The following is a 24,615-nucleotide window of genomic DNA, read 5'->3' as shown; positions in this document are numbered from 1 at the left end:
ACTTCAGCTGGGAGGCTGTCCAGAAACATCAGGCTCAGACTGGGAAATGATTTTGGAGGCTTCAGCTGCAGTAGCTTCTACTTCACTAAAGAGAAAAGAGTCATCAGCTATAAAGAGAAATCAAGACATACCTGATAAAGGAGCACCAAACCATTTCCAATGCATAAAGTAACTTAAAACACTCAAACCTGAAGTCTTTAGTAAATACACAATATATGAAATCTCTAATTCATTCATGTGTATATGACCATCACATGCTGCTTGAATACAGGTATGTCTGCAGCACATTCATCAAACTTTCTAGTTTTGAAGACCTCAAACAGGTCTTCAGCATACCTATAAAAATGTGACAGTTGATCACACAGTGCTCTTTAGCAGGCGTGCGTTCACAGCAGTGGAAAATTCATGGCTAAGCTTGATGGCTTCCTTCGGTTCTTTTTGCTTTTGATCCCTTGAAAAATAGTAGTTAGAACAGTAGTAAGTAGTAAGAAAAACAAAAATAGGGGATGCTCCAGGTTTCCCAGGTTAAGGTTTCAATCTCTAAGCATATGTGTGGTTCAGCTTAGGGCAGCAGAAGTTAACTGCATGCCATGGGTTTGAGGAGGATGGAGTCATACAGGAAAACTTACATGTTTGCCTGTTTCTGAGTCTGTCTACGATCCCTCTGCAGCTGCACCAAAGATGAGAAGAGACTGCTCAGGAGTATTAGCTCATGAAAATTCCTTGCTTCACTAGCGCTTTTATCCTCCCAGGTTTTTCACTGGGTCCTCAGCTTCACTGTGTTTTATTTCCCACGTGCTAGGTAACTTGATTGCAACCTTGACTTTGCTGTTGGGGGTTTCTTTTTTTTATGTGCTCTGTTCAGCCCTCCTATGTGCCACACAATGTGAAGTTCCTTCACCCCATTTCATGTCCATGTTTTTACATTGCTGAATTGTCTTCTTAGATTCAGTCTGCCATGTTGTTGCCATCTGTTGCCATCTCTCTCCTATGGAACCTCCAAAGACTAATTGGTCATGAGGGGAACTCCTTCATAAACATTCAGGTTAAATATGTACATACTGGGGAGACTGATCCCCTCACAGATGCACTTCCAACCAAAGCAAAATATTGGTTGTCAGTACTTTGTATTTTCACTTGTTCATTTCCTGAGTTTCATTGGGTGGCAAGCTCTTCAAGGCAGGGGCCATGTCCTGACTGTATCTTTGTGCTTAACAAATACAGCTTTTGAGAAGAGGAAGATGTGAATAAATCCAAAGGAAAGGAAGTAAACTTTTCAGAGTCTATTGGTGTCATTTCCAAAGTAACTACTGTCTTTGAGGGACACTCAGACGACTGTCAGCCTGTGTCATTTCAGAAAATGTATCTTCAGATATCACTTGGAATTTTACTTCATTAAATTCAAATATATCTCTTTCCTAAGGTATTTCTTTCATACTGAATTAAATAAGAGTCACAGCTTCTCTTGTTATATGCAGCACAGTCGTCATCATGTCTCAGACTTCCTCTGGAAACACATAATATTGGGATCCATCTTTGTTTCCACAGAAACCAAATACTCTTCTGCAGCAGGTGCCAGGCTTGAAAAGTGCTAACATGACAGTGTTCCCTTAGTCCAAGCTGATGAAATTTTACCATGGTCTTACGTTAGTGACTCTTTTCCTTTGTTCCACAGGCAGGCAAAGGGATTCTCCGGACTGTCATTGCCAACAACGAAGCAGTGGCAGATATGATCCCAGTAGACGTTGCCATCAACCTCACGCTTGCAGCCGGGTGGTACACTGCTGTGCACAGGTAGGAAGGCACTCCTGTTGTGCCAGACTTGGCCATTTATTACCTGTACCGGGATTCTAAAGGGAGCCAGGTGCTAATTGAAAACCTATGTGAGAGCCTGGTTGATTCATTTTCTGGTTCACATTTTCTCCCCCAGAATTTCCTTGGTGAAAATGCACTGCATTTTCCTTGGAAAACACAATATAAATATGAGTTCATATGATAGGGGACATGATCTAAAAAACCTTCATTCTTGTCGTTGTTTAGAAGGGTATATGTAAGTGACATTAATGATTTAAACGCTTTTCCTGTGAGCTTTTCCTGTGACTCTGACCTTAAATCATTAGGTAGGAAGTGCTGCAGAGTAAACCACATGAATAACTCTGGATGTTTATGCAATTCTGGGAAATCAGTACCAGACAAATAAACGGCATAAGTATTTTACTCTGAAAGACAGAGTAAGCCCTCTGAGCTGAGGAAGAGCTGCATACAGTAACCTAAATAACCTAAATACAGGGATCCTAAAAGTATCTTAAAAGGCTCTCCAGATTTATTTATCTCATTGTTTTGTGCCTTTCCATCAGCAACAGACAAAGCAACATAGACTGGGAAAAATAAATACAGCTTCTCCTCATACATACACTTCTTGAGAGCCTTCAGATGAAGAGGACTACAGCTTGTTCATAAAGCTGGAAAAGGAGGTGAACACATGCTCATGAGCAGTGCCAGCACACAAGTAGAATTCCTGGCTCTGGCCGTGGTAGAAGAAATGCCATCTTTTCTGACTTTTCATTGGCAAAAGATACATGGTTTTAATCTGGTTCCCACACAAATAATTATAGGCTAAAGGAGCAATCGCAGAACTTGATTTAAGGCTTTGTCTAGCTAGGCATAACCCCAAGGTTAGCAATCTGTATACAAAAATCAAGAGCCCAAGCCTTCTGTAAATTTGATTTCTCAGACCGTTTTGGGTTAGGTGCTGTCTTGAAAAATAGCTTGTATGGTTTAATTTTTTTGCAATCATCTAATCAGAAAGTGAGTTTCCTTCAGGGTATGTGACATTACCAACAGAAATTAGATTCTAAAACTTAGCAGAGAATTGCAATGTTCAGTACATAGTGTAGAAGTCTACAAAGCTCTGCACTCTACCAAGGTCGCTGATTGAGCTGCAGAGTGGAGAAGGGAATAAAATCAACAAGGAGATATTCTTCAGTGGAAATCTCTTCAAGGTGTTTCATGGCCCTGACCTACTGGAATAAATGGAAGTCTGTGCTTTCACTTCAGTGCACTTTCCATCAGGCTATGTGTGTAGTACTAGGTGAGTTTTCTACATGGGCACGTATTACTGATTTAATCCTTAGTGAGTTGCCGTACTTTTTCGATAATGCATTTTCCCAAATAAAGCACTACTGAGCATTTTTGTGTTTAACACTCTATCAGACTTCTACTCAGTAATTCAAAGTTACGGGAGATCATAGATTCAGAGCCTAACACATGTCTATCAGTACTAACCATCCCTAGAAGCCTGCTGGGGATTATAATAATGTTAATACACAGTTAATGCCATGATATCACAGCATTGTTAAAAAAAGCACCATTAACGCTGCATTACCCAAATGCAGTTTTCAAATATTGCTGTGTGAGATTTCCTATCCCAGGTTTAGGGGTTCTCTCTCCTGGTCTCTTCAGTCACAGGAGTTTTTAAAAGAAAGCTTATCATGGGGAGCCTCATCCAGTGGAGAAAGGCTCTGAGCACCACAGGCACCGTAGACGCACTGAGATGCTGTATCTTCCAGCCAAGCTGCTGTCCCCTGTTCAAGGCCAGATCTCACTTCTTTTAGTATTTTGGCTTCACCTGCTAATGCAGAGTAAGAAAAATGCTGTATTGATCACTTGCACCCTTGGCAAGGCAGGTTTAGGTTGAAAAAGCCGTTCATGTCTTATATTAAAGGAAGACATTAAACCAGTGTAATCTGTATTTAGTTCCATGCCCAAATAACAGCCAGACTTTATTTGGTATTAAAATGAGAATTTTGATGGATTGATTCGTAATCACCACCATAACAAATGGAATTTAAAAAGCAGCAAAAATCATATCCTTTAAGAAAATGATTGTAAAATACAGTGTGTCCCCGAGGTTGGCTTGGGCCAATTATTTACAATATACTTAGAGAAACTATTGGGGAAAAATGTAATCAGAAATTTGTCAGTATGCACACTTTGCTTATAGGTTTTCTAACTTTTCATGAGTTATATATGGATTATTTTTATTAAACCCCAACTGTCTTTACTAACTTCATTTGTTTTCCAGAATCTGACTGGATCTTATAAAAACTTTGTATTTTATACTGCATTTTTATATTTATGAAAAGTATGGGTTTTTTATGAGCTGATGTTACTGTTTCTTGGGCTGTTAGATTTCATGTTCTGTTACTTAAAGCTTTGGGTGATTTTCTAATACAGCTTAAAATAATACTTCTCTTTTCCAGACCAAAAAACATGTTGGTGTACAACTGCACAACAGGTGGAATCAACCCTTTCTTCTGGGGAGAAATGGGTAAGATCTAATTTAAATCTAGAATATGTCAAACGTCAATAGCATTTCTCTGCCAGGCTTTGAAAAGGTGGTTTCCTATATTTAAGTGCCATTTAAGCTGTATGTGGGAGGCCCAGCTGCAGACAGTGAGGGTCCGGTGAGCAAAAGCAGCTCGTGCTGGGCATTCAGCTCAGGAAAGCATCTATTCAGTTTTCATTGTGGGTGTAATCACAGAACAAACCAGCAAAGTACGTGCTTTGCTGCACAGAGGTATGAAAGTGTTGGAAAAAAGAAGAGTACTAGCCCCTTAATTCTATGAAAAGATGCTCTCTGTAGCCATAGCAGGACATCTTCCTTTTCTCATTGCCAGTTTTGGGGTTCTTTCTGTGCTTTGAAATCACTTGGAGAGCCTTGATAGTAAGTGAAAACTAGTATATTATGGAAGTAAAGTAGCCATTCTTCCTCTTTCTATGTGGAAAATTCTAAACAGAAATAATTGGTGTAGACTTGAGAAGGCAAATCTTGAAATAACTGGTGTGCTTCAAGAACAGTTTGAGTCTTGATCATGAATCTTTCAATGGAAGGATTCATATTCATTTCATGGCTGACTTTTCTTCAGGTGGATATGCTTTCAAGGCAGAGATAAACGAAACGCAAGACAAATCCCAACACCCTTACAGTGGAAAACTCTTCCTGAAGCCAAGCAGCAGAATTTGCTCAGCTGTAAAATACTACATATAGTCAGTGCATTGGACAGACTCATAGGGCCTGAGATGCTTTCCATTATACATTCATTCATATCTTTGGGCTTTAAATACAGGAAGCTGGCAGGTCACTGCTATGTGTTTCACTTCTCAGCTTTTGCTTTTCATTTGTCTTTGCACTTTTTAAGTGGCAAAGAGTAAGTCAGCAGAGAATCAGAACATAGAATATAGACTGGTTTGGATTGGAAAGGACCTTAAGACCGTCTAGTTCCAACACCCTTGCCATGGGCAGGGACGCCTCACACTAGACCATGTTGCCCAAGGCTCTGTCCAGCGTGGCACTGAACGCTGCCAGGGATGGAACATTCACAACTTCCTTGGGCAACCTATTCCAGTGCTTCACCACCCTAACAGGAAAGAACTTCTTGCTTATATCTAACCTGAACTTCCCCTGTTTAAGTTTGAACCCATTACCTTTTGTCCTAGTAATGAAGAGTCCTTCTCCAGCATCCTTGTAAGGCCCCCTTCAGATACTGGAAGGCTGCCATGAGGTCTCCATGCAGCTTCTCTTCTCCAGGCTGAGCAGCCCAAATATTCTCAGCCTGTATAATTGCATTTCAGAACAAGGCTTCTGTGAAAGTCCCACTAATGTCCTAACTATGATACTTGATCAAGTGATCTAGTAGGGATGAGGTTTCAGCAATTGGCTGAGTGGTGAGTACATCCCACCAAGTTTCTGGCAGCCTTTTCAATGAGAGATACAGCGCTGTGATCAGTCACAGATCTTCTGTGGCTTTTTCACAGGAGTAAATGCAAAGCTCTTCACAGGCTGTGACTTCACGCTACAGCCACCATTGCAATACTAACTGAGGTTTGCCTTTCTTAACCCATTTTCAGTGGGTTTCATCATTTTACTGATGAAAACAGCAATGTATTAATGCATTATAATCAGTCTTATTATTTTACTTTGCTTATAACTGGATTTAACAGTGAAATCATCTGGGTGCAGCAGAAGTTCGCATAATCAGTTCAGCTGTGTGATGGGAATGAAGACAGAACTTTCTCCTTTAGTGGCACTGTGGAACTCCTTGTGCCACATGTATCCACAGTTTTTCTGAGAAGAGCAGGCTGAAGAGAATTAGTATGGAGTATCAAAGAGCAAAATTTGGTCCTCAAATATGTTGCATGGTTTAAGAAATGAGTTTGGGGAAGGTTTATTGCATTGGAATGTTACACCTGCAGCCATCCTGTTTACATTCTCAATTGTCTCCTATTTATTTCTTTTTGTAAATGCTCTTAATCCTAAAATCTTTATGACAGATTTTCACAACCCATTCATGTTACTTTCTACTCAACTATTATTTGGCTTCTGGGCAGCTAGTCCCATGGCTTGCACTCCAACAGGACTTTACGATTCATGATCTCTCTTAAGTAAGAGCTACCACTAAGTAGTCCACCCCTTACACAGAAGGACCAAATTTCACTAGTTCCCTCCTTCCCAATGGGACAGCATCTGCTACTTGAGTTGCCACCTACTATTTTTGAAAGCCGTCTCTTTCTGTGTTTAGTTCTGCCAGCCTTTCAGGTTGAAATAATTGAGGCCAGGTCTCTACTCCAGGGGTTTTTCAGCTTCTTCAGAAATTGCTTTTTCCCCAGCATGAAGGAAACTGGCTGATCCAAATATACAGGAGGCACAAGATCAGCAGAGGGAAGGGGAGTCTGGGAAGGCCAGACTGGCACAGGGTCTGTAAGCGATCATTGAGGTGGAGGGTTGTGAGAGTGAGACTGGCAGCTGCTGAGAAACAAGGGCAGAGAATGGAGTCATCTGGTGCGGGACTGAGTGTTTTAGTGCAACTAAAACATAGTTTTTGCAGAGGGGACAACCTGGGCTATGTGTTCAGGAAGACCTACACCAGGACCAGCTGTAGGAGTGACAGGCAAACACAACAGAGTAGATTTCTTTTTTGAGGGAGAGAGGAGGAAATAAGAGGAAGATCAGAGAAACTGAGGCTGGATTGGGCTAAGGATGCCCTGGGTAACAAAGAGAAGTGCTGAGATGAGAACATTTTGAGTACAAAGATGATGAGCTTGGAGGGAGGAGAAAGAGATCTAGAAGATAATTATTTGAAAAATAAATGTCTACTTAAGAGTTCATGCGTAAACATCCATTGTAAAACCATTTATTCTACAGAACTCCAGATACAGACAAACCTCTAGTGTTAAAAGGAACCTTTAACTTACTTATGTCTTTTCCAAATAATGCTGTGCCTTGGGATTTTTTCTGGCTTTCTTGTTACTTTCCCTGCTATTACAAAAATGTGGTCAAATAACTGAGCATTAATCTGAAGAAGCGTAATCTGCTTTGCTGCAGTGGAATTCTTGCTGGTATGACTTTGTGAAGTACATTTTGCAATTTCTACTCTCAATCATAAGGCAGGCTTTAAAATGCTGTTCAGCATGGGAAAACATCTTTCTAATTTATCCTTAACAGTCAACCTAGGCGAGAGTGGTGTCTGATTTTCTCCTGCTAAATCTGCCTTTGTTGGAGCTGTAGAATTAGCTCCTAGAGATGGTATGATTCTAGCTCGGGAGTTTCTGCCTCCCTGACCAATCTGTCTGTCTGTCTGTTTGATTCTTTCTGTCTCCTTCCGATACAAACTACTGCAGCTTGTGAAGTTGAACACTATCCAGAAATGAAACAGCAATTGTGCTGAGTCAGTGCAAGCCAGGGTAAGGGAGGTTCATAAAGAAAACACCTGTAGCATTAGCTGTTCCAAGTTAACACAGTGCTGGTGTTTTCCCAGCTTTCTTCAGTAAGTCTTTCAAGTTGGTCTCACTACCTTCTTATGTGTATTTTAGAACAAAACCACTTTCATTCCTAACTTGCAGAATTTTTCTTGAGTTTTCAGCAGATACATCATCTGCTCTTGACATAGGTGCTTCTCTCACCAAGTAGGATCACTGCATAATACTACAGCTCCTTTACTACACCTGCATTTTCTGCTACAAGCCTCAAGTAGCCAAGATGATAAGGATGTTGTTGATTTATGTGAACTTGGTGTAAGGGCTGATGATCTGAAATGACAAGAGCTGCATTTTCTACTTACTGGTTAGTTCTTTCTTGCAGTCGTGATGAAGGATGCCAGTAATGCAAAGAGAAAAGGGAGTCAGTAATGTCTTCAACATGGTTGCAAAAGAAAACCTTCTCAGCCAGTTTACAACTGAAAAGTAGATCTTCAGTATATTAACAGAAGGATTTGAATAAACAGAGCTATAGCTATATGCTGCGGACAACATCAAAAAAAATCACAATTCCAAAATATCAGTGGTTTCCTGTTAAACAAGTGGGGTTCCATTACGGAATGAAGTGACCAAATGAAGCTAAATTAACTTAAATATTGATAAGCAAATGAGAGTTTATAAACAAACTAGGATTTAAAGTGCCTCTTGGAGAATCTTCCTTAAGGGAATGAGTAGCAGAACACATGGGATTGCTTTTCTGATCCGTGAGCTACTTGAATAGCCACAGATACACAGCCCTCTCCAAACTGGGAGCAAATCTCTACATTTAAGCCAGCTATGACTTTGACAAAGTATAATTGTAGTAAATGGCAATGGTGCTAACCCAGAGGAAAGAAACTCTTACACTCTTGCTTTGACAGACACAAACTCTGTCAAGAGCTGGGCCAGGACAACGGCTTCCTTCCTAGCAGCCCATCCCAAACTGCTTATTGCCAGGAATAAACACCTTTCCAAAGCATTCAAAACTGCTCCAGCGAACCCTCGCTGCCAGGCACACTACCTGGAAAAGTTAAAACAGGAGTTTTTAGCTAAGCCTTGCCATTCTGAGAGAACATGCTGCAAAGGATAAGATTTCCATACCTCAGCCCACAAGATGACCACAATATAACCACACCATTGCAGTGTGGCTACATGAATCAGGAGGAATGGCAGTCAGTGTTGCTATTCAGTTGCAAGAAGAGTTTCAGGAGAATTGGTCTTCAGCCATTAAACTTGCAGCATAAGGGACACAAAAAGTAACGATGAATTTGCACTAAAACTAAATTATATTATTTTAAAAGTTTGCCTAAAGTCAGCTAAAAAGTCTCCGCTAGTTGCTGTTACTTGAAACAAGCAAAAGTCAGTACTTGAAGTGCAGTAATGAGCCAACCATGGATACATGAGACTACTGTCTGAATATTATGATTGAAATCTGCTTATCTGAGGATGATCTGGATATTTCTTGTGACTTGCAAATTTTCATCTGATTTTCTATTTGTAACATAAGCTTAGAGAGTAAACTAGAATATGAGCACATATTGGTGTTGTAACTCTCTAATTCTTTTTTTTTTTAAGTAGAAAAAGCCCACATATTCTTCTTTGTTGAGCTTGCTGGTGCTCAGGAATAGGAGCACCATCTGTTTATCAGTCCCTATGATGATAGTCTGATATTGAAATACTGCAGTTCTATTAAGCCTCTGCAATATGTAAATGCCCCAGATAGGCACATGTAGATGCCACTTCTGTGCCACTGCAAGAGCTCAGAATCAGATCCAACATATTTGTGCCTTACCATAAAAAGGGAAAGAAAGATTACTACTCTATCATTAGTTTTTACATTAAAAATCCAAGACAGTTTGCTGCTTTAGTGCATTCAGGGCCCATCTGAAAACAGGCTGAGGTATTTGGTGGTGTGGGTCAGATGTGGTTTGAAAGGGTATAGTGAAGTCTTAGAAGCAGCACTTTATGTTTGCAAGTCCACCACTAAATCATGGTCTCTGAGTCAGACTAATCTTGGTATCAGCCATTTAGAAAATTAGATTAAAAATCAGAAATGTCATTTTTGTTTTATGCTAGCAGATCAACTTCTGCCTTCAGTGATGTGAAGATATGTTAACACCAATTTGCTCTGCTGCTGCAGGTGAAAGCAGAACTCTAGTTCCTTGTTTTGAAGAGTTTCAGGCTCCAACTGCCTGCTTTTCTTCCATTACGTTTTGGTGTTTTGATAAGGAATTTTTTGTTTGCTGATGCTAAGTCTAGAGTCAGATTGTATTTCAAATAGGCAATAGAGATGGAGTCATCAATTTTAATGCCAGAAGGGGCCATGAGATGACCTTGTCCAGTCCCTGGTTACGAAGTTTGTGGAACTGTAAAGATGTTAAGCTCTGTAATTTGGGCTTTACTCCAGCGTGTTGGTATGGTTGTGCTCAACTAAGTCCCTGATTTTAAGTTAAATGCCTGTTCTTTTACAGAACAGTATGTTATGTCCACATTCAAAAGGAACCCGCTGGAGCAGGCCTTCCGAACACCCAATGCTCACTTGACGTCCAACTACTTGATAAACCAGTACTGGATAACTGTCAGTCACAAGGCTCCAGCCATACTCTATGACCTGTACATGAGGCTCACGGGGAGAAAGCCCAGGTAAGAAACCACACACCTTCAGCCTCCTGCATGCCTGCCACTGTTATGGAGAACAGATCTCCAAGTTCTGAGAATGAACTGCCCCAGCCTGGAGTCCCTGGTCATCTTCACATCTGTGGTTATCACATGCTGATACCAAAGGGTAGGTACAGGAGTCATCTCCTTCAGCTTCAGAAGGCTCTCCTGAGAAGTTTAAGTGTTAGCTCATTTCACAAATTGCTAGATGTGTAGCAAAACTTCCCTGAATGGCTTACTGTTATTGCTGCACATCCATCCACGACATGGGAAATAATGTGTTTTATATCATTAGTAGTCTCCTGGGGCAGTCTGTTGCACCTGAGAACCTGCTCATGCAAGGCTCAGTATGGAAGCAAATAAAGAAATCATTGCTGTCAACAGCTTTCTGGAAGACAGGATGCATTTCAAAGTGTAACTAATAAGGCTGTGAAGTGACAGCTAATAATTCCCATTTCCTTCATGGTGGAGAATGAGATTTTGTATAAGAAATCTTTCCCATAGCCTCTCTGAGGCTACAGAAGCAGGTTGATGTTTTTCAGTAGACCACTTCTTCATCCAAATTAGTCAGTATTTTGAATGTGGTCACATTTGAGCTGTCAGTTAACATGAAACACGGTTTTCATACACTCTTCAGATGCTTCGCTTCTCTTTTTGATCCTTACTTTTAGCCACCCAGAAATGTTGCTTTGGGTAGATCTACACTCACATCTTATTCTGCCCACATTGAGAGAAGGCCATGTGGATAACCTGTTTCCAAAACATAAGTAGGGACACACAGTTGATTCTTCTGTAATTTCTTTCTGACAGATTCCATTACCCCTAAGCTCTTTAAATACCCTCATGGCTTTTGGGGAGCCAGTTTGAGGGGCAACTTCAGATCTCTGCAGTCTAGTCATATACTCTGTTTCCCAGGTTTCTAAAAGGTATTAAAATATTCACAAAGCTTTGTCTCATCGTACTTGCCTACACAGGCATAATGAGGAAAATTAATCTGTGGTAATTTTAAAGTAGTTTAGATAAACTGCATTCAATCAATGTGCACATAATTATTCAGAATGAAGGTTCCCTTAATCTGACGGTGTGCTTTGCTTCTAAAATGAAAAGCACTTTAATGCTGAGTAGGAGTGCCTAGGAGGTTTTAGTGATCTTTCAATTCACTTTGCGTAAACTGAGCAGTTCTCCTCTGAACTGATGTACTCATTGTGTCGTCTTCTGCTGTGCTTAGTGCTTATCATTGTGGCAGTCACATCTGCATGGCGAGAGCCCAGCCTGGCACCATTCTTACCCAGACTGCTGCCTTTTATTTGTCAACAGCAACTGTGTTACCCTCCGGGCAGCTCAAAACCTCTCATGAAAGCAGCTCTGTTTACCACAGAAATCAGCCTTTTAATGCTTTCTCTTGCCCATATCCAGTCTGAGAGAATGTGGTGGTCTCTCAAAATTGACTGAGCACTGTACATTACACAACTGCCAAAGGCTTTTATATTCATGACCATTGGGACAACTGTAAAATAATACTGCAAGGTGGGACAGCATTATTGTCACCCCCTTTTATATGAAAAAAAGAGTAACAGAAAAAAGACCTAGACACATGAGACCTGAAACTACATTTACAAAGTCCCTGTTAAGCAGCTCTGCCCCCAAAGCAGCTTTCATCTTTACCAGGACACTCACACTGCAGGAAGACATTGAAACCCCACCCTACCCACTCCCCTCAAAATAAAATCTAATGGACTTGCATGATTTTAGAGGTCACAAAAAATACTCCAAACTGCCACAATATTATACAGGGAGGGGAATGCCCTTTAATAAAAAGTTATTTTTTGAGAGAGAGATACCAAAGAAGCCCAAAGACATGAAAAGCATGCCACCAAACTGGGTAGTGTGGTTGGTATTCTAGATGGAAGGGATGCTGTTCAGGAGTGACCTTGACAGCCTAGAAGGATGGGCCTGTGGTAGAAAAAGCAGCAGCCACCTCAGGGGGCAAGCAGTATCCCTTTGTGGTTTTGCTGTCTGCTGTGCAGACTTCATAATAGTTCAGATAGGCTCATCATCTCAGAGATGGTACATGCTGCAGACATGGCCTCCAACCCTTGTTTAGTTCAGTAAGTTAGGCATCAGGCTTGCCCTGGGAAATGCATTTTTGCACCCATGTTTGAGCCAAGAATAAAAGCTGGATGGCTGTAGGCTCAAGACCTCAGCTGGAGCAGGTAGTGTTGCTGAGCAAGTTTGCAGCACCAGTGCAGTGCTCCTCAGAAACTGAAATGTCTATTAACCTGGACTGGTGAAAACACCTACAGAGCAAACCGACAGCATTTGCATAATGTCAGACTTCCTGTCCACCTCTGACATGCTTCTTGTTTCAGAATGATGAAGATTATCAATCGACTGCACAAGTCTATGACACTCCTGCAGTATTTTTCCACCCAGTCCTGGGACTGGTCTTCAGAGAATATGAATATGTTAATGAGTCACCTTAACACAGAGGACAAAAAGGTAAGAATGTCCTAAATACGGATCGCTAATCTCCAGTTCCTTTAATCTGCAGCAGTTCTTTCTGGTGTATTGTGGAGCTTTCAAATGACGTCCAGATAACTGGAATTGACTTTAACCCGAAATAATTTATTTCCTCCTGTTTCATTAAAAAAACTTATCAGGAACCTTCTGTTTATTACAGGAGAGTGTCTTCTCCTGAGGCGTATTGCTCTTCCTTTCAAGACAGGTCAATCACTGAAGTCTTTCCAGTTAACAAGGCACTGTGATGGGTGATCTAGATGGAAATGACTTGAAAGATTTTGACATTTTCAACCACATTGGTTTTAATGGGCACTGCACATGGAAATTTAATTAACACGTATCTTACCCTGAACAATATGAAAAAAGTTCCTGTTTTATTCAAGTCCCCAGAGAGCCATTAATTTGCAGGATGCCAAGCTCTGTTCTAGTCAAAGGTTTGAAACTATTGACTCCTTAAGAATGGGATTCTAATGGAAAGCCTGAAGGAATACAGAGTAGTGTTGTAGTAAGCTTGAATGCACCTTTGGTCAGTATGTCCTTGCAAAGAGATACATAGGCATTCATATCAAACTGGTCTCACATAATGAAATTCTTCCACAGACTCCCCGTAGTAGAATCAAGAGTTTTCTTCCCTAGTCTGCAGAGGAAGCACATGCAGCAAATTCTAACTTCTAAAGGCAGTGGCACTGCTGTCACTACAGCAGATGTAGAGGGAACCTTAGTGCTATGATAGGAGCTAGTTTTGAGGCAGGTAAATAAAAAAATACAGCATCAAGGACTTGGTGCAAGCTCAAAAGTTTCAGGCTTCCCAAGCTGAGAACTTTGTGAGATGCACCGCATCCAGTGGTGCCACTGCTGCACTGTGAGCAGTATTTAAGCTAGAGAGTTTATGGGCAGATCACATGTCTATACATATTTGACAAAGGCACCAAGATCTACATAGTTGCTAGTACCCATCTGTTCAAGCTATTGATGATACCAAAGCTCTTGCACCTAAGCCTGGACTGGGATGGGAGTGAAAGGAAGGTATTTTTCTGAGTATCTTGCCTTTTAAGAACCTGTAGATAAGAAATGCCATTCACTTCACTCATTCATTAAATAATAGTAATGATAATGATGACAATAACAATAGTAAAAAAATCTGTAACAGAAACTCTTCCTCTTTACAAATGCTTTCTTTGCTTTAATGGACAGACAAGCACCTGAGAGCTTGCTAACATTTTTTCCAGCATAAGCATCTGAAATTAACTGAGGTAATCAGCTCTGCAATTAGATATCTTCATGCCAAACACCACAGTATACCATTTCTTGGACTTCTATTGATCTAGCTCCTGAGAATGCAGCACAGCAGAGAGTCATGCCGATGCAGAGGCACCTCTTGTTGCAATGTCCAACTTAGTTATTTACACATAATTCCAGTGACACATTAAAAGTTGCATGGAGGTTTTCATACAAATCCATTTACCTGAGTGGAATGCCATTTTTCTTCCACAGTTTTTTGTGTGTGTGTACAGATACATGTATTTATGCAAAAATTGCCACCTGAAGGACAAACTTATCTTTATTTTCTGGCAGCTAGCACTAAATTTCTGCTTACTTTGCCCAGATTCCTATCTGAGTAAGACATTAATGGACAGCTGTAAAATATAGTGTGTTGGTACCCATGTCTTCTTGGAAACTTGGTGGCTTTAAGAGCTTCATTCAGAGAGAGGGCCCTGTCAGGAAGAGAGGTCAGTGAAGTGCTTACAGTGAACTTGTTTTGAAGTCTGCCATTTAACTTCTGCTCTTTGTTTTTAAATCCCAGTTATACAACTTTGATGTTCGTCAGCTGCACTGGTCAGAATACATTGAAAGCTACTGCCTAGGCGCTAAGAAGTACTTGCTAAATGAGGACATGGCTGGCATTCCAGCAGCAAAGCAGCACTTACGAAAGTAAGTCATACCCAGTGACAAGGACAAGAGCTCCTGGCTACCTTCAGTGGCTTTTGAGGAAAATTATTTTGGTTACATTGCAATAATTATTGTTGAATAACACAGCATAGCTTATTTCTTACAGGAGAGGGTTGTCAGGATTTTGTTTTTGCATCCTGTAAGAAAAAGAGGATGACACTAATGATCAGGGGCTAGATACTATGCCTTCCCAGCGGATGACCAAGTAACAAAGTTACAATGCATAAAAGGAATACATGAATTTGGATGATCTTGGTCATTTAGAATTATAAAGAAAAAATAAGGGTGAGATTTAAGTTTTTTTAAGCTCCTTGAAGTTTTTAGCAATTTAAATACATTGCACAAAAACTTTAAGCATTTGTATGATTTTAAATTTCATTGTAAAATTAAAATTTCTAATTCCTTGGGGGGGAATGGGCAAAATTTCTCAAAATCAGTGAAGAGCTAACACTTATGCATTCAGTGCCTGGTTATAGTTTAAGAGAGCCTGAATGAGCAATTTGAGATTGTCCTTCTATTCAATTAAAGATTATGATCTTCCTGTCTTCTCCAGCCCTTTTACTGAGAAGTACAGGCAACAGCAGAAGGAGCAGCTCTCTTATCTAAGAGCATGGTTGTTTCCTTCAAGAAAACCATTCTACTGCACTGTAAATGCTAGAAGCATAAAACAGTCTGTTGGTGTAGCAAGGAATCCTAAACACATTCTTCATTCATGGGTAATTTTTAAGGGATTTATAAGAACCTCTGTAATAGGCCAGTACCTTGTCCAAACAAGCAGTGTTGTATAGTGCAGTGAGAAAATTTACCAAAAAAGAAAGACTTACAAAAATTAAACCAGTCTTGGGGACATGAGGTATGAAGCTTTCTTCCCTTGGTCAGACACTGAGAAAGTGAGAACTGAAGAGCTGCAGAAACTTTGCATGACAGAAAGAGGACAACATGGTGGACTTGGTAGTGCTGAGATATCTTAAAGGTCTTTTCCAACCTAGTTAAGTCTATGATTAACATCTTAACGATCCAGTAATACCATTTAAATATATGGTGTAAACCACCCCCCACAAAACCCTAGTTCTGCAGTTACTGTGAAACTGAAGACTGTTTCTGACTATTGAGTAATTTCCCAACATTAAAAACAAGGTTCTACCCAAGTAGAAGAACCTTACTCATCATCTCCTGCAAAGGCCCTCTAGCCTACTACCAATCCTGCAAATTAATAAATACCAATATACCAAATCAAAACAGAAAGTATTGGACTTAGACTATCATAAAATAAACATGCTCATTTCAAACCAGAACAGTCATACTGAGAGTACGTAGAACACAGGAGACTTGCAATACAGATATTCCACCCATACCAATAACTATTCACTATACTCTAACTTCAACACTGTCCTTGGCAGGGACATCTTAGGCATGGTGTCTTTACTTAAATAGGAATGGCAAAAAGCCCAAGGGCCACTTGTAAACAGGATTTCTTACAGAATTACCTGTAGCAAATGAAGCAATCTGGGAAGCTCTTTGTTGTTTTTGTCTTCCTCCATAAGATGCCTCTTTCTCTTTCTCAGGCTGAGGAACATCCGATATGCATTCAACACCACCCTTCTTGTTATCATCTGGCGCATCTTCATTGCAAGGTCACAGATGGCTCGAAACATCTGGTACTTTGTGGTGAGCCTCTGCTACAAGTTCCTTTCCTACTTCAGGGCATCCAGCACCCTCAGGCACTGAAGCCATCCATCAGCAACCAGCCTCTTTCAGAAGGACCCTCCATCTCGTCTAATCAGCAGCTATGGGCATCGGGGTCTGAAAGTAGCAGAAAAATCCAATCCCTCCAACAGCAGCCTGCATTTATTGTGCATTTATTATTCACCTTTTTAATTTTAACTAATGCTTTAATACATGGTGGTCTTTCTTCCATAGGACCAGGCCAACTTTTAAAGCCATAACTGAAGCTTTAGGAACAGGTCAAGCTGAGACCATTCATCTAGAGTCTGATGAGCAGAAGTAAGGATTAACCAAAGTCAGTGTCTTCCCATGTACTACTTAGGCTATCATAATTCCATTTCTTCCTCAGAAGAGGTAAATTTAAAGCATACAGACTTAGAAAGAAAAGGATACCATCAGGGAAGACCCAGCCAAGGAAATTTAACCTGTAAGAGGTCTTCCTAAAGAGGCTATTCCTTCATTCTCATTCAGTGAAATGGTACCTTATTGAAAATCGTGATTTTACCTTTTCAGTTTTCTTAAACTTAGAGGGAAAAAGATCGGTTCACTAAGTCAGTGATGACACTGAACAGTTTTCATATCTTATGTTGTTACTGAAGACTGATTTCAAGCCATAACTGAAGACACACATAAAATCCATGTACCTGTGTTAACGCTGCTCACTCACAAGCTGCTTTCTTATGGAGAGGTACTTTTTCTCTCTGCAGTTAAGGTTGCAGTCTGTAAAAAAATCTCTGCTCTTGCATTTACCACATTTGCTTGGGACAGTTTTTGGGCTTGAAAAATTGCTGTTATTTACTCTGAGAATGAAGAGAAGGCTTCTTAAAATATTGAAGAATTCAGAAACTCTTTATTGCTTTTGAGGAATAGGTCTGTTTCCCCCTTGGATGTGTCTGCAGAAAACCTTTCTCCCTGTGGCTTAAAACTAGCCTGATACTGTTCTTCATGCTTTCATTACAGCTAAATTACTTTACAGTTTATCACTTCCCCTGGCGAAAAAGGGTAAAGAAAGACATGTATGGAGTAAATCCTATCAGGCCAGTTCTGCTGCTGCTTCTGTCAGTAGGAATTAAGAAGTCTGAAATCTGATTCCATTGAGGTTAACAATTGGGCTCAATGATCTTAAAGGTCTTTTCCAATCTAACCAATTCTATGATTCTGTGACTTCTCTGTAAAAACAGTCATGTGCTGTGAAAGTAATGCATTTTTTCCTACATTGCAGTTTAGAAAGGAAGTCAGGGACTTCCTCATGCTTATGGCTGTTGGAGATACTTTTTTCACCTAATGAAGTATGAATTCCTGGGGGGAGGAGAGAGAGAGAGAGCCTTCTTCAAAGTAGCTGGTGCAACAATAGCCTTAGTGCAACAGCAACAAATTTATCATGCTATTGGCTTTTCAAAGTGAAATCTAATACTGGAATATTTTTTATTCAGATAACACTGAATAAGCACTTTAAGGTTATCAGACTTTTAAGCAGCTAGGTTTTGAAATGATGCAGCATCCAGTTTTCTCTAGTCTTGTATCATGCTAGCTGTCGGAAAAAAGTAATGCTACATCACAAAAAAATGACACAGTTGCTCTTTTGAGAGCTGAGAATAGCAGAGTATTTACAAGGCTGGCATTCTTCAAAAAATTATCCTTGTTTTTGGCAGTGAAGGCAAGAACAAGTTATGATGACAGTATATTTATATCCTAGGCCTCCAAGCTAGTTCAAAAGTCTTTCTTGAGGTGCAAGGAATTAATCTTCTCCTGTATTCCCCAGATGTCTAGTTTCAAGCAATTGCCAAAGGATGCCTGCAGCAGAATCTGACCAGAAACATGCTGTCCAGAGTGGCAAGGCTTTGGCACTCCCTAGCAAAGGCCCCTCTGTATGTCACACGTTACTTCTGATCTATGCTTAATTAGGTCAAGCACCCAGTTTAGAAAGATGAACATTTTTTAAGCTTTTGCCTTGAAAATATATGTTGAAAAAGAAACCATGCTGGTTGTTGGCTATGTTTTTTACAACTTCAGAAAGATGGCATTGCACATTAGCAAGGTGTCACTGCCTGGGAAAATAGGAGCTATGGGTTTGGGTGGTGGGGACCAGACAGTTCACATACAGTGCTTCTGCAGCAGTGTACATGGTGAAGGCTATTTGTGTATACTTTGCTAAGTTGGCTGTGCAGGGAATGTGGCTACCTCAGTGGGGTGAGGCATGTTGCTGTAGGGACTCCTCTAGAAAGACTGCATTCCCTCAAGTACAGAGAAGAGATTCAGAGCAGCCCTGTGGAGAAGGACTTGGGGGTGCTGGTCTATGAGAAAATGAACACGAACCGGCAGTGTGCACTTGCAGCCCAGAAAGCCAACTGTATCCTGGGCTACATCAAAAGGAGTGTGACCAGCAGGTCGAAGGAGGGGATCCTGCCCCTTTATTCTGCTCTCGTGAGACCTCACTTGGAGTATTGTGTACAGTTCTGGTGTCCTCAACATAAAAAGGACATGGAACTGTTGGAACAAGTCCAGAGGGCCACGAGGATGATCAGGGGACTGGAGAACCTCCTGTATGAAGACAGGGGGAGAAAGTTGGGTCTGTTGAGCCTGGAGAAGAGAAGGCTGCGTGGAGACCTCATAGCAGCCTTCCAGTATCTGAAGGGGGCCTATAGGGATGCTGGGGAGGGACTCTTCATTAGGGACTGTAGTGATAGGACAAGGGGTAATGGGTTAGAACTTAAACAGGGGAAGTTTAGATTGGATATAAGGAGGAAATTCTTTCCTGTGAGGGTGGTGAGGCACTGGAATAGGTTGCCCAGGGAGGTTGTGAATGCTCCATCCCTGGCAGTGTTCAAGGCCAGGTTGGACAAGGCCTTGGGTAATATGGTTTAGAGCGAGGTGTCCCTGCCTATGGCAGGGGGGTTGCAACTAGATGATCTTAAGGTCCTTTCCAACCCTAACTATTCTATGATTCTGTGATTCTAAGTACATAATCAGGTCATCAGCCAGCTTCCAGTCTTCTCATATGAAAGCCTAAAAAACAAAACAAACCTGCAGATTATTCTGAAACAAGTATCCATTAAAAAAACTAGGAAATAATTTTAACTCATATCCTGAAAGTCTTTTTAAGTGCCTGCCTTATGGACAAAGAGAAGCAACAACTAAAGGAATCATAAGTCTTACGCTGTGCACATGACAGACGAAAGCTTGAGTCTCACAAAAAAAGTCAAGTACTGCAGACCTGCTATACCTACAACAACTGATCTAGATCAGTCTGTTTTAAATTGTCCTGCCTTCCCTTTTCCAGTGCTAGTTGTGCCACACATTCCTCACATATGCCTGTAGGCATTCACAGTTATTTGCACAGGTTGTATTGTCTGAACAAGTCAGAGATGTATCTTTACTCGCCTGAGTTTATCTGGACCTGTTTTCTGCACATGCAAAAAGATGCTTCCAGTTTCATTCAGAACAATGGTGATACCACATTTTAAAGCTCTAAAATTAACAGCCACAGCAAAGCTGCTACTCAGCCCTGAAAGAACAGCAGGAGCTGCTTGGGATGTTACAGACATAGCTGTTGCAGATGGTATATGCTCTTCTGGAGACCTTTCATAGCCCACACAGCATTGCCAGCAGCTGGCTCCAGAGCTCTGGCCTTGCCTGAGGGGGATCAAACTGTTAGCTTTTCTTAACACAGACATAACATGCAGTGAAAGCTGAATCTTTAATCCATTTTCTTGTGGCTTGAGATGTTTTCCAGTGATCAAACCACAGAAATGTTTCAGAAAAGACTCAGTGCAGAGACTGATGCATGGAAATGGCCTTTGGGTGCCAGTCATGACTGTCATCATGGAGAGCTAGAGCTGGCACAAGAACTTGTTCTCACCTCAAGCAGTAACTTATTTGATGTTTTACATGTGATCCTCAGTGTATTTGTAAGTGCTCTGAAGAAACCCAAGCCTTGGGGAAAATATCTCAAAGAAAACACCGAGTGACAGCCACTTCTTTTCTTCCTTATTCTCACTTACTCTTTCATCTATACTCGCAAGCTTTGACAAAAGAAGAGAATTACAACTGCATTAAGTTAAATCGGAGGTCCTGTGGTGCACAAATTAACACGAACAGGAATGGATATTATTCATGACTGAAGTCTAGAGCTTTTAATACCTGTAAGGTTGAAGCAGGACTCAAGGTTGGGGTTCTTTCCCCTACAGAGGTAGTACGGTCAGTGTTATGGGGAGGAGAGGGAAGTAGGAGGAGCATTCCTGCAGCCTCTGCTCATAGACAGCAGAAGCGTTGCTAGGCACAGCATCCAGCTCAACGAGGTAAGGGAGACTCAAGGATTCAGAGAAGTATGTGCTGCCAAACTCACAAGACTCTGCCTCCCAGAGAGTAGGGGGAGGAGCTCCATCAGCATTTTGTTGTCAGTTTGGTTTCTTGTAATAGAACCTATGAACTAAAAGGCTCCTCCGTCCTTCCCCCAGCTACCAGCAGGCAGCATGGAGAGCAATATTGGCAGTCGTTCTGCACAGCCACAAAAGAAAGTATCTGCCACAAGACAGTATAATGGGATTATTTGTTTATTCCCTATGGACTTGCAGTGTATCTACCCCCTTACGGTGTCAGGAGCCCGCAGCGTTGCTTCAGAAATAACATGGACCACTGCTGAACCCAATGTACTAATGTTTTGTTAATACTATGCATATATACTAGTCTGTGGGCTATAGCTATGAACTGCTGTGCGAAAGCAATGAAACACTGAATATCAATGAGCAGTTGGCATCAGCTTGCAATTAAGAAGTATCTTTTTTTAAAATTAAATTGCAGTAACAAAAAAAACCCCACCAAATCCCTTAAATTAATCTGAATTTAAACTGCCTTTTGACTGACAACCAAAGCCGTTTCTTTCCAGCATGTCTGTTAACAAAAAAGCCCCAAATTTCCCACCTATCCACCCTCTATCCAAATGATTTTGTTAAGAAAATACAATTCTTTCTTGGTAGGAGGCGGGTAACAGACATCCTGGTATATTACACGTTCTTGGTCCATTACCCACCCCCTCAAGAAATGTGTTCTTTCCCATTTTCTAAGAAAACACGATTATATGTGCCTGTGTGTATAGTTACATCTTTCAGCATCAAAATTCTCATACAGTATACAGAGATGCTAAAAGTAGCGGGGCTCATACTGCAATGCCAGGCTGTGCTTGTTTGGTATGCACTGGTGCAGTTCAGTTTAAGACAAAGTGACTAAAACCTACCCTAGTTTCCAGTGTAAAGGAAACCCAACCTGTAGTACTATTAATCAAATCATCATCATGAATAAGCAACTGGGAAAAGAGGGAGGGGGGCATTCTTTTATTTGTAAATAAGCTACAGCTTCATGGTCAAAAGCATGCTGTTGCTCTTCCAGCACTGATGTTCTACCACAGAAAGCAAGGACGAACTTTCATAACAATTGGACCCTTTATTCTAGCGCAGAGTAAATAACATACTGTACATTCCCTAGAAGCTAAATGGTGAATATCCCATTACATGGTGCTAAATATTGGTATGAAGGTGGTACAGACTTACTTAACAAATAAGAAGATAATTAAAAAAGCATATTTGGGGAATAATTAAAGATGTACTATCCCACTTTACTGCTTAAAAGTCTACTATGAATTGAGTGGTTTGTTCAGATTAACATGAAACTACTTATAAAAAGTTTCTTGTTCTTACAAAATCTTGGCAGACCCCAGTTTATAGTAAAATATGTATTCTCCCACTGTCCAAAGTTTATATGGTTCTATCTGCTATTTCTATTCTCTTGTTAGCTATGAGACAACTTACTGTTATAAATCTTAATTACAGAGTTTCTAATGTTAAGATGTAATCTTTTGAGCTCTCAAATCGGATAAAAATGGTAAAATCACAAATTATGAGAACCTCAGCCATAAAATTGTTAATATGATGTTTATGTTATTTTAAACATTTAATAAAACAAGTATTTTAAAACTATGGTCAGTGTGCATCGCTTAAGTTGCTAAAGGAGATGTGTCATGGTTTAAGTCCAGCTGGCAACCCAGAGGGATGGGGAGGAGAATCGAAAGAATGTGACTCCCATGGGTTAAGACCAGCCCAGTAACTAAGGTATAACACAAACCACTGCTGCTACCACCAATAATAATAATGACAAGCAAAATAATAAGGGAAGAGAATACAACCGCTCACCACCCGCCAAACAATACCCAGCCCGACCCAAGCAATGATCTAGCCCTTCTGGGTAACTGCTCCAGTTTATATAGTGGGCATGACGTGCTGTGGTATGGAATACCCCTTTGGTCAGTTTGGGTCAGGTGTCCTGTCTCTGCTTCCTCCTGGCTTCCCCTCCTCCCTGGCAGAGCAGGAGACTCAGAAAGTCCTTGGTCAGAGTAAACATTACTGAGCAGCAACTAAAAACATCGGTGTTATCAGCGCTGTTCCCAGGCTGAAAGTCAAAACCACAGCACTGCACCAGCTACTAAGAAGGAGAAAAATGACGGCTACTGCTGAACCCAGGACAAGGTGCTTACTTGCCGGCCACTGCAGTTCAGCACAGACTGTATGGGCACCACAATTGTACCACATCTGTAGGGCAGCTGCCGGCATCCCGGCATACGTGGAACAGCAGCTCCATCTACAGGCAGCTGTCAGCACAGGGACCAGCCAGGCAAGGAGTGGGGACATGAGGAGAGAGAAACCCCAAACTTTAAAAGCAATGGCTCGTGAGACTTTAACCCAGATACATAAGACTGGAAGAGTCCATCTGATATGTGTCCTCCAGAAAATGATAGGGACAGGTCTTCAGCAAGGCCAAACTGGTCATAATCCAAACAACTTCCTGAGCAACATACTATACCACATGAGAATGCTACCCCAAAATTCTTAGTTTTACAAGGTAAGGATTTGAATTTACACTTGGTGTTAACACCATAATGCTCTTAAAGTCCAGAGTAATATGGTGCGGCTTTATTTCAAAACCCCACCATATAGCAACAAAAGTTTAAGGATGTATTTGTAAGGATGCATTGGCATCTGTGGGAGGTGGGAGTAACCATGGTTTAGATGTGTTTCTAAAAAGTTTAAACAGTAATAGTTCAGGCTGTTGGGTAAGCTCTTAATCTAGCAGCTCTCAGGCTTGCCAGGAACATTCTGACTCTATGAAAAATACTTCACTGCACTTTAAATGATGCCTGTAAGGCCATTTGGAAGCAGTGGCACAGTAAGATAATGACATCACTTTGACAAATAAGAAATTTGGTTGTTTATTTTACAAGTAGAGCAGTTTTTGCCTTTTCCAGTTCTGAGGAATATAAATAAATAAATAAATAAATACGTACATACATAAAAGTCTTTCTTGCTGAAATAAAATCTTCAGTTTGGAACTTCAAGAGTCAATAATCTCCAGCAGCCCAAAGCAAAGACACTATCTCAGGGTCTGAATTCAGGCACTCCATCAGTGTATTTGTAGACAGAGAGAACGTCACATCCCTTAGAAGTCTCCACTGTCAAATATTCAGAAGGGGGAGTTTCTATTTTAACATTAAAGCTTAAGTCTAGTAAATGTTTCCAGCCATCTGCATTGGAAAAGCCTGAAATCAAACCATCTCTAGTCTCTTGGCTGCTGCAGCAGCAATTCTGTTTTCAAATGCCTATCCACAGCAGAGCCTACCATGAGTCCACTTGCATCTCCTCTAGCTGGTCTGCTGGCTCTTGGCTCGTTCCCCAACACTTCACGAAGATTCATGATAAACAGATTATCTGGGCTTCTTCCAGTGCTCAGCAGGAGCACAGCAGGATCAGACACGCTGAGTGCTGAGCACAAACTGGAGCTGGTCTGTGTTTCTGTTTTTCTATTTTAATTCTAGTCACTGCAAAGCCTTTCAATAACCTCATTTTCAGAAACTTTAAATCTTATAAACATGTATATATTCCTAGATACATGTGTATAGTATGTATATTAAATATATATCTC

The 24,615-nt window shown here is 40.8% G+C and overlaps 1 protein-coding gene across 1 annotated transcript in view; it reads left to right on the top strand.

Moving 5' to 3' along the window:
• The window catches only part of FAR2 (fatty acyl-CoA reductase 2), a 137,109-nt gene extending 120,270 nt beyond the window's left edge, over positions 1-16,839 (top strand). Inside the window, exons 7-12 of the mRNA XM_061358116.1 lie at positions 1,676-1,794; positions 4,263-4,330; positions 10,266-10,437; positions 12,822-12,951; positions 14,777-14,904; positions 16,488-16,839. Coding sequence (XP_061214100.1) covers positions 1,676-1,794; positions 4,263-4,330; positions 10,266-10,437; positions 12,822-12,951; positions 14,777-14,904; positions 16,488-16,650 — 780 coding nt within the window. The 3' untranslated portion in view covers positions 16,651-16,839. The remainder of the gene's footprint in view (positions 1-1,675; positions 1,795-4,262; positions 4,331-10,265; positions 10,438-12,821; positions 12,952-14,776; positions 14,905-16,487) is intronic.
• The last annotated feature ends 7,776 nt before the right edge of the window (positions 16,840-24,615 follow it).

The sequence above is a fragment of the Neopsephotus bourkii genome, unplaced genomic scaffold (genome assembly GCF_033783945.1).
Source record: "Neopsephotus bourkii isolate Nb327-2 ecotype Australia unplaced genomic scaffold, CSIRO-AGI_Nbou_v1 NB_107, whole genome shotgun sequence".
Classification (NCBI taxonomy): domain Eukaryota; kingdom Metazoa; phylum Chordata; class Aves; order Psittaciformes; family Psittacidae; genus Neopsephotus; species Neopsephotus bourkii.
The sequence above is the reverse complement of the archived record's forward strand: the minus strand, read 5'-3'. Positions and strand labels throughout refer to the sequence as shown.